Raw genomic sequence first — 11178 nt, forward strand, 5'->3', positions numbered from 1 at the left:
ATCCACTGAGCCAAACCGGCTAGGGCCTATTGGCACTTCTTGCTACCCTGGTGCCTTCCACCTGGATTGCATCCCTGCTCACCCACCCCTACCACCTCTCCACACTCTGCTTGCCTACAAGCCATCAGACAGGTGAGTTTCAAGGATCTGCAGGTCCCTGGAATGCAAATAACCAGAGATGGCTCAGATCTTAGAGGTGGGGCTCAGGGAATGTCTGTGTGTGCATTTTTTTCTGGGGAGGGGCCTATGTCTTTCATCACTTCTCCAAATGGTTTCTTCCTGACTTAAAGAGGCTAAAAAAACCACTAATTTAGAGCTAAGGCTCAGTGAGTAACTCTCTCTTAGAGCAGTAACCCCAGGGAAACCCCTCTTCCACTCCTTCTGAGCTGAGGGGCCCCAATCCTGGGAGACACAGGCATTTCAAATGAGTCACCATCCACAGGGTGCCCCAGGATGGAACAAAGCTGGCTCCATGCAGAGTCACAGCTCCCCCACCCCACCCCACCTGACTGCCACCCTGTAGATGACTAGCAGATCCCTGTGCCCGGGGAGAGCCGGGGAGCCTGAGGGCAAAACCCTGTGACCTCTCTGTACCCCATGGCTCGGCTTCCGGCTGGCCCTATCTGTAAGTCTATCCAGCATCCTGGATCTTGCCACTGCACACTGCTGGGATTGTGCATTTGGCCCACTGGGCTGTGTTGTGACAACAGACTGATGACCTGTCTCTCAAATTGGATAATAAATTTTTTGCCAGCGGACACCTATCTTTAACTTCCTAAAAATTCTATTTGAGGCCCAATCCTGCTCAAGAGCACTGCATCCGTCTGCCAGCATTGCCATTACAAGTACCACAGACTGGGGGCTGAAACAGCAGAACTGTATTTTCCCACAGTTCTGGAGGGAGGAGGCAGAAATCAAGACGTTGGAGGGGTTCGTTCCTTCTGAGGGTTGTGAGGGAAGGAGCTGTTCCTGGCCTCTCCCCGCGGTTTATAGACATTTATGTGTGTTTGTGTCCAAACTGCCTCTTCTTAAAAGGACACCAGTCACACTGCATCGGGGCCCACACCAATGGCCTCATTCTAACGCAATTAGAATTTAAAGGCCCAATCTCCAAATACAGTCACATTCTGAGATCCTGGGATTAGGACTTCAACACGTGCCTTTTAAGGGGACACACTTCAGACACCCAGGAGTAAATGAGAAGGGTGGGTGGGGGGACATGCCGCAAGCAGAGGGATCATGGTTTGACTTCCGCCCTCTCAAGGCTGGTCCGCACCAGAGCCCCTCAGAGCCCCCTCAGGCCACTGCACAGCCACCAGCCAGGCCTCTGGGGGGGGGGGGTGCGCCTGGAGGCCTGCCCCTCCTCCCTGGGCCCTCGGGCAGTCCCACACTGGCCCTGAGTCCTCTCCGAGCAGCTGGCAGGCCAAACCTAAGGGTCAGGAGAGACGAGGGTGGGCCCTGGAGATGGAGGTGTCCTAAGGGCTGGGCAGCCCTAGGGGGTGTGTATATGGTGTGGGGAGGGCTGAAGCACCCCTTTGTTTTAGGGATGGATGTGGGAGGGGTGGTCTCTCAGTACAATTGCCTTCCCACTGTGGAGTGGGCGTTTGGGTGGCCCCAGGAATCCCATTTGCATGCAGAGCACAGACTTCTGGGAGGTTAGAAAGAAGGAATTTATTTTAACTTGCAAATTAGTTCTAATACTTAAAGTAATACTTACTCATTGTTGAAAGAAAAAATTTGCCCGTGATTCACCACAACTAGAAATCTCTGACGCTGGCTATTCACTTGTTATTTAATGGTATCATGTGCTTTTACCTTTTAGGATCTTCTCTTAATGCCAGCAATAAGTGTAATTGTAAAATAATTAATTAGAAAATGCAGTTTGCCAAAGAAAACAATTTTAAGTCACTTATAATACCACTACCTAAAGATAGTTTATTTTTTAATCATATCTTTCTCTTTTTTAAAATATATTTTATTTTTTACAGAGAGGAAGGGAGAGGGATAGAGAGTCAGAAATATCGATGAAAGAGAAACATAGATCAGCTGCCTCCTGCACACCCCCCACTGGGGATGTGCCCGCAACCAAGGTACATGCTCTTGACCAATATCGAACCCGGGACCCTTCAATACGCAGGCTGACGTTCTATCCACTGAGCCAAACCAGGTAGGGCTAATCATATCTTTCTTTGACTACTATTAATATATTTGAATATTTTCCTTTGTTTATTTGTTATTTAGATTTCTTGGATGAATGGTCTGTTCTAATCTTTTGCATATTGTGTTACTAGGTATCTAATGGTGTCTGGTCCATCTACTGGGAATGTATATATATATATATATATATATATATATACTAGAGGCCCGGTGCACAAAAATTTGTGCACTCGGGGGGAAGGGGGGGTTCCTCAGCCCAGTCTGTGCCATCCTGCAGTCTGGGACCCCTCAGGAGATAACGACCTGCTGGCTTAGGCCTGCTCCCAGGTGGCAGAGGGCAGGCCCAATCCCTAGGTGCAGCCCCTGGTCGGGCTCAGAGCAGGGCCAATTGGGGAGTTGGGGCGCCGCCCCTGTCATGCACAGAGCAGGGCCGATCAGGGGGTTGGGGAGCTCCCCCCTGTCACTCACAGAGTAGGGCCGATAGGGGAGTTGGGGCACCGCCCCCTGTCACATACAGAGCAGGGTGGATAGGGAGGTTGTGGCCCAGCCCCCTGTCACACACAGAGCCGCAGGGCGATCAGGGGGTTTGGGCGCTGTCCCCTGTCACACTGATCCCGGTGCTGGGAGGCATATTACCCTTTTACTATATAGGATAGAGGCCTGGTGCACGGGTGGGGGCCGGCTGGTTTGCCCTGAAGGGTGTCTTGGATCAGGGTGGGGGTCCCCACTGGGGTGCCTGGCCAGTCTGGGTGAGGGGCTGAGGGCCGTTTTCAGGCTGGAGGGTGACTGAAGCTCCCAACCGCTCCTTTTTTTCTTTTTTTTTTATTCTGGGCAGCTTTAGCGCTGAGGCTCCAGCTCTGAGGCCTCTGCTGCTGAAAGCAGGTTTCTGGCCTTTGTTTACCTTCTGTATTTGAAACAATGTTGCGATCCTGCTGGCTGAAGCCAGGCGACTAAAGCAGGTTTCTGGGGTTTTGTTTAGCTTCTATATTTGTAATATAGTTGCTTAGAGTTGCAGCTCAGAGGCCGGCAGCGGCAGGCGGGGAACATTGGAGTCCTCCGTCACTGAAGCAAGCAAGCCTCATATTCACTTCCAGCTGCCTGGCTGCCGGCCGCCATCTTGGCTGGCAGTTAATTTGCATATCGCCCTGATTAGCCAATGGGAAGGGTAGCAGATGTACGGCTAATTACCATGTTTCTCTTTTATTATATAGGATAAGTGCTGCTGCCCCTCAACCAAGTCTCCTAGACACTGGCAAGAGCAGAGTTTGCTAACTGTTCTCTAGAGCCCGCCCTCCTGGAAAATCAGCATCCTTGGCCCCCTTTGCCAGAAGCTCACAGAATACTGTACTTTGCTTTGTAAAATCTTCTATTTGTCATTTATTTGATCTTCATCCTGTCTCTTCCATTCTTTTTTCTTGTTCTATTCTTTCCTTTTCCAATCAAGTTAATCTCCCATCACTGTTAAACAACCTTGTCTTTCATCTTTTTTTGTTAACTAAAAAAAGTGTATTCTACTGTTTTCTTTATCTTAATACTTTATTTTTTAATCTTCACCTGAGGACATGCTTAGGGAGAGGGAGAGAGGGAGAGAGAGGGAGGGAGGGAGGGAGGAGAGAGAGAGAGAGAGAGAGAGAGAGAGAGAGAGAGACCGACCCACAGCCAACATCATACTCAATGGACAAAAACTAACACCATTTCCCCTAAGAACAGGAACAAGACAGGGTTGCCCACTCTCACCACTCCTGTTCAACATAGTACTGGAAGTATTAGCCATTGCAATTAGACAAGAAGAAGAAATAAAAGGCATCCAAATTGGAAAAGAGGAAGTAAAACTGTCCTTATTTGCAGACGACATGATATTATACATACAAAACCCTAGAGACTCCATCAAAAAGCTACTAGACTTAATACATGAATTTGGCAATGTAGCAGGATACAAAATTAACCCCAAGAAATCTGAGGCATTTCTATACACCAATAGTGAACTTTCAGAAAGAGAGATTATAAAAACAATCCCGTTTACCATCGCACCAAAAAAATTAAGCTACCTAGGAATAAACTTAACTAAAGAGGTAAAAGACCTCTACTCAGAAAACTACAGGACGTTGAAAAAAGATATAGAGGAAGACATAAACAGATGGAAGAACATACCGTGTTCGTGGATTGGTAGAATCAACATCATTAAAATGTCCATACTACCCAAAGCAATCTATAAATTCAACGCACTTCCCATTAAAATACCAACGACATAATTCAGAGATCTAGAACGAACTCTCCAAAAATTCATCTGGAATAAAAAAAGACCCCAAATAGCTGCAGCAATCCTGAAAAAGAACAAAGTAGGTGGGATCTCAATACCAGATATCAAGTTGTATTACAAAGCCACTGTTCTCAAAACTGCCTGGTACTGGCACAAGAATAGGCATATAGATCAATGGAATAGAATAGAGAGCCCAGAAATCGGCCCGAACCAGTATGCTCAATTAATATTTGACAAAGGAGGCAAGAACATTCAATGGAGCCAAGATAGTCTCTTCAATAAATGGTGTTGGGAAAATTGGACAGATATATGCAAGAAAATGAAACTAGACCACCAACTTACACCATACACAAAAATAGACTCAAAATGGATAAAGGACTTAAATGTACGACAGGAAACCATAAAAATTCTGGAAGAATCCAAAGGCAACAAAATCTCAGACATATGCCGAAACAATTTCTTCACTGATACAGCTCCTAGGGCACTTGAAACTAAAGAGAAAATTAACAAATGGGACTACATCAAAATAAAAAGCTTCTGCACAGCAAAAGAAACCATCAACAAAACAATGAGAAAACCCACTGTGTGGGAAAACATATTTGCCAATGTCATATCTGATAAGGGCCTAATCTCCAAAATTTATAGGGAACTCATACAACTTAACAAAAGGAAGATAAACAATCCAATTAAAAAATGGGCAAAGGACCTAAATATTCACCTTTCAAAAGAGGACATTCAGAAAGCCAAGAGACATATGAAAACATGCTCAAAGTCACTAATCATCCGAGAGATGCAAATCAAAACAACAATGAGGTACCATCTCACACCTGTCAGACTGGCTATCATCAACAAATCAACAAACGACAAGTGCTGGAGAGGATGTGGAGAAAAAGGAACACTCGTGCACTGCTGGTGGGAATGCAGACTGGTGCAGCCACTATGGAAGACAGTATGGAGTTTCCTTAAAAAACTGAAAATGGAACTCCCATTTGACCCTGTGATCCCACTTCTAGGAATATATCCCAAGAAACCAGAAACACCAATCAGAAAGGATATATGCACCCCTATGTTCATAGCAGCACAATTCACCATAGCTAAGATCTGGAAACAGCCTAAGTGCCCATTAGTAGATGAATGGATTAGAAAACTGTGGTACATCTACACGATGGAATACTATGCTGCTCTAAAAAGGAAGGAACTCTTACCATTTGCAACGTCATGGATGGAACTGGAGAGCATTATGCTAAGTGAAATAAGCCAGTCAATGAAGGAAAAATACCACATGATCTCACTCATTCATGGATAATAGAGACCATTATAAACTTTTGAACAATAATAGATACAGAGGCAGAGCTGCCTCAAACAGATTGTCAAACTGCAGCGGGAAGGCCGGGGAGGGTTGGGGGGCAGGAGGTAGGGGGGTAAGAGATCAACTAAAGGACTTGTATGCATGCATATAAGCATAACCAATGGACATAAGACACTGGGGGATAGGGGAGGCTAGGGGACTGTCTAGGGAGGGGGGATAAAATGGACACATATGTAATACCCTTTGTAATACTTTAAGCAATAAAAAAATAAATAAATAAATAAATAAATTTATTTTACATAACGTCAAAAAAATAAATAAATAAAATAAAATGGTAATATGCTAATTGACCCTCAGGCCATCACAAAGATGGCGGTACCCACAGCCAATAAGGAGGGAATATGCTAATTGACTGCCCCACCCTCAAAGATGGCAGTGCCCACAGCCACAAGATGGCCATGCCCAGTCCCCTCAGCCCCACCGGGGCAGCAGGTGCGTAGCAAGGCTGGGCCCACCCCCAGGTGGGCCTGGCCGCTCCACACACCTGCCTCTGGAGTCCCCCAGTCCCCTCATCCCCCCAGCCACCCAGGCCAACCTGAGGCACAGACAAGCCTCAGATGGCCAGTCACTATGAGGTGCACTGACCACCTCTTGGTCCCTTTCCCTGTCCGGCAGGCTCTGATTGCCCAATGGCAAATGGGGAACTGGGGTGGGGAGCAGGACCAGGGAGCTGGTGGAATGGCTTACCTCTTGGTCCCTCCCCTTAGCTGGCAGGCTCCAATTGCCTAATGGCGAACAGGGAACCGGGGGTGGGTGGCAGCAGGGGGCGGGGCCAGCTGCAGGCAGCCGGGGAAGATGGCCCTGATCACAGGCCAGGCCTACGGACCGTACCCACACGAATTCGTGCGCCGGGCCTCTAGTATATAATAAAAGGCTAATATGCAAATAGACCAAACAGTGGAACAACCAGAACAACCAAACAACTGGTCGCTATAATGTGTGCAGACCACAAGGGGGCGTGTGCGGAACATGGTGGGCATTGGCCACGGTAGGATGGTGGGGCAGGTGAGCGCGGGCACCAGACCAAGGCAGGGCATCGGTCACCGTCATCGAGGCAAGCCTCTGGTGGTTACTGAAAATTCTTTGCTCCCGTGCGCCGCAGTCCCACCTGGCGTTCACACCCGCTGCCAACACTGGAGCTGCTGCTCACACCCACTGCCAGTGCCGGCCCTGCTCATACCTGCTACTGGTGCGGGCCCCAATCGCTCCCCACCGTCAGCTGGGCCAGCTTGGGAGCAGGGCTGCCTGCAGACAGGGGCTCAGGGGCCCTGGCGGGAGGGGCTGGTCAAGGCATGGAGGATGGGCTAAGACCCGCCCCTGTGCTCACCACAACCTAGTGGCCCACAGTTCCTTTCAAGGTGCACAAATTTGTGCACTGGCCCCTCTAGTATATATATAGTGTTAACTCAGTCATATTTGTAGCAAATATATTTTTCCCAGTTTGTGGTTTGCTCTTAAAATTTTTAGAGCATTTTTTTTTTATCTCTATTTTCCCCTTCAGAATTTTTTTACTGGCTTTAATGCTTAGAAAGTACTTCTCCTTCACAAAATAAAATATTTTTTTTAGTTTGCCTTTAATCCTCTCTCTGTGTATTTACTTCTTTAAAAACTGAAAGTGAAAGTTAGAAACTAACTTAGTGTTTTTCCAATTGTCCCAGCACCATTTTGTAACTCAGCCCTCCACTATCTCTGTATCTGTGTCCCCAAAGACAGTCGTCTGCTCCAAGCCACTGTCTAGGAGAAATACACACACACACACACACACACACACACACACACACACACAACCTTGTAGTCCCCTAGCTGCCAGCACTCACACAAATAAACACTAGCAAACAAGGTATGATTTCTGATGTTGTTGAGAAGGTGACAGGTGTACCATGGAGACCTCAACACAAACAACTTAAACATTCCCTCTAGATATTTCTATTCTCCCCAAGCCTCACCTGCTGCATCCCCAGGGAAGCCTGACCCTCCCTCTCAGCACAGCTGCCTTGCTGCTCCCCTCTAACTCAGCCTTCATTTCCCAGAACCCTCGCCCCCTCTCCTGCAGAACAATTGGGCTGTAGGCCCCTGGCCCAAACCCAGCTCTTTCCAAATAAAGGCCCTCGGGCTAATGGCATCCACCTCCTTAGAAAGCTGGGTAGCAACTTCCTTTGTCACTTGAGAATGCCTTTGGGGTCTCAGCTCCACCCCCTGGGGCTGATTATCCTGTTTCTTCCTAACAAACCCAGTGATGTTCTAGGTGGAATTCCCATGCCATCTGCTAATGGCACCCAGGTTACTCTATCTCCTTGTGCCTTGAACATGCAGGAAGTGGAGTTCTGGGCATATGGAGAACCTGGAGACCCTCTTACAGAGCTGATATGCAGAGAGGCTGCCCTGGGAGTCCAGAGCTGGGATGGAGCAACCTGAGGAGCAGCCAGCCAAAGCCTGGGGAGCCCAGGGGCCAATTGACTAGATTGGTTTATAGCTCTCTACTCATTAGCGTGTCGTAGACTCTGGGGGAGAAATGACAATCTTTGCTGCTTCAAATGGTGAGCCTTGTAGTGCTTAGTCTGTGGAGGTGACTTCAGCTGTTTTATTTTATTTTATTATTTTTTTAAAAATATATTTTATTGATTTTTTACAGAGAGGAAGGGAGAGAGATAGAGAGTTAGAAACATCGATGAGAGAGAAACATCGATCAGCTGCCTCCTGCACACCTCCTACTGGGGATATGCCCGCAACCCAGGTACATGCCCTTGACCGGAATCGAACCCGGGACCTTTCAGTCCGCAGGCCGACGCTCTATCCACTGAGCCAAACCGGTTTCGGCTTCAGCTGCTTTAGCTGAGTGCCAGTGCCAAGGAGGAACCCAAGGAAAGGGGTGGGAGGGACTCTGTGGGGTGATTTCTGGACCAGTGTGGACAGAGGTCCTGGGAGGGGAGGTTTGAAGCCAAGGCAGGAGAGAGGTGACAGGAGAGCAAGGGCCCTAGTGGCCAGAGGAGTCAGGGTGTTCAGGGGAGATAGGATGGTGGTGAATCTACTACTAGGTTCCCTGGATGACTTTTAGATTAGGGACTAGGGATGTTATCCCTTAAGCTGCCTGTGACTGCTAGTAACAAAAAGCCCTGGCTCAACTTGCTAAAGCCATTTGGACACAAATCTCCTGCCATCGCAGGAAGTCTGGGGGCTGGGGGCTGGGGGCTGCAGGTGCAGTTTGATTAAGGCTTTGCCCTACTTTTCTGCAATCTCCCTGGCTCCACCATCCTCTATGTGGGGCTTTTTCTCAGGCCAGGTCCCTTGTGGTCACAAGAAGCCCCACAAGATGTGACTGTGTTACAGGAGCAGAGGAGGACTACATCTTCTTGGGAAGGTGCTGGGAGTGGTCCCTTATATCATTTATTATAAGTACAACTGCATCCCATTCTCTTTCATCAGGGTCACAGCCATCATGATTCCTTGTGGCACCTGCACCTGCATACACACCTCCACCTTTTACGAATGTATTTGTCTTTCTCTCCTTATGCACTGGCAGACTTGACTAAACGCAGCTACCCTGGCTCTGCTGGTGCCTGTGACATCGTTGAATGCCCTCAGCCCCCTGTGACCTCACCACCTGGACAACTCAGCCCAGCCGGGCCATCACTACTCCCTCAAGCAGCACAAGTAACAGAAGGCCTAGATGACCACTGTCCCCTGGGGAGAGGCCGGCATCCCCACGCACAGTGACAGCAGGTCTTCAGACAGCCCTGCAGTGGGATCCCAAAGTCAGGTCTCCCTCCCTGCAGATGGCCCAGCGGCTAGCGGTGCAGCATCCACTGAACAGCAGGATGTAGATCCGGCCTCCATCAAGTCAGCCGCCTCCAAGGCCACAGCAGCATCTGGGGGGGAGAACCAGCATGAAGATGAAGCTGATGCAGGGCACAGTCAGGAGCCCAAGAAGGCCATGGCCCAGCTGGCCCACCCGGCCCCAAACTCCCGGCAACCATCCTTGAGTCTCCAGAACCTAGTGTGGGCTGGGCCGGTGCAAGATTTGAGGAAGACCCAGAGCCTTAGGATTTCCCACACTGGCTCCCTGGGTAAGGAAGAGACACCACAAACAGCGGGTGTCCCAGACGGGGAGCAAGACCTAGACCCATCTACCCCAAGGGGTGCTGAAGCACAGTTCCCCCAAAATGTGCCTGCCGTGGGCATTACAGATACAGACAGCCAGCTTGACACCGTCGAAGCTGTTGAGAAATCTGAGGGTCCAGAAGCCGTGAACCCTGACACTGAAGCTCTGCCATCGGCTGAGTCCCAGGCAGTGACCGAGGGGGATTTGATAGACTGCTCGAGCGCCCCCACGGTGGCCCTGGGGAGAAGGCATCTGGACTCCAGTCTGTACATAGCCTGCGAGGAGAACGCCTACATGCGCTCCATGACCAGCTTGCTGGGAGCGGGCGAGGGGTCCATCAGCTGCCTGGCAGACATCCTGGTCTGGTCTGAGGCCACTATGAGCTTGGCCACGGGCCTCCTGGCCTCGGGACACATCTCCGTGACATACCTGCTGCACAGCCCAGGGCCCAGTCTGCGCTTGGTCTCCAGCATCCTGGGGAACGCCAGGTTGGCCTTCTCCTCTGGGCTGGTCCTTCGCTCTGTCAACCGCATTCTGGAGAGGATGGAGCAGAGGACTGTAGAAGGCATCTGCTCAGCCATTTGTTACATGACCAGCCAACTCACCCACTCTGGCCCCAACGCTTACTAGACCCTGCACAGCAAGCCCCCAAAGGACTAGCTCAGCAGCTCCCTGAGACCCTGGGACACTCATGCTCTGCCCCCTTGCCCCTGCCAGCCTGGGATGGCTCTCCCCAGACCAAGCAATAAATCCCCAGCAGCATTTATTTTCTAAGTGCCAGCCTTATCCCTGGTTTCTGCGGTGGGCACAGGGTGGAGGGACAGGAGAGGGCTAGGGTGTTTTAGAAACAGAAAGGGGTCTCCCCTGAGGGCTTCTTAGGTGGTCCCATTCAGGGGCTGGAGCCAAAGTACAGAAATGAAATGGCCTGGGCAGTGGTGGGGGCCAGGCATAGAGGTCTCAGACCTGCAAAAATTGATCCTGTTGGGACCTCCAATCAGGTAAGTGTGCTCCTGAGGAAGTGACCTGACCCTTCCCAGGCCTCCTGGCCCAGCAAACAGGGGCTCTCTGAGAGGGTTCGAGGACACGGAGCCAGACCAATGTGAGTTGAAACCCCAGCGCCACTGCTGGCCCTGGGCCCGTCACTTCGCCCTCTGAACCTCCGACGGTCCTCTGTAGAATGGATAATGAAGCCACACCATGAAGATGTTATGAGACATAAGGGAAACCATGCAGGTCCTAGCACATGGGGTTTGGCACTTGATGAGCTCGAACATTTCAGCTGTCACTATCATT

General features: G+C 49.8%; 1 protein-coding gene across 1 annotated transcript; it reads left to right on the plus strand.

The window, feature by feature from the left end:
* Positions 1-9453: 9453 nt before the first annotated feature.
* TEX44 (testis expressed 44) lies at positions 9454-10515 on the plus strand (the record flags this gene model as incomplete). Its single annotated transcript, XM_081096011.1, has 1 exon — positions 9454-10515. The coding sequence occupies one exon, from the start codon at positions 9454-9456 to the stop codon at positions 10513-10515; it is 1062 nt and encodes a 353-aa protein (XP_080952137.1).
* Positions 10516-11178: the final 663 nt, after the last annotated feature.

Source organism: Myotis nattereri, assembly GCF_964212035.1.
Source record: "Myotis nattereri genome assembly, chromosome: 7".
Taxonomy (NCBI): Eukaryota; Metazoa; Chordata; class Mammalia; order Chiroptera; family Vespertilionidae; genus Myotis; species Myotis nattereri.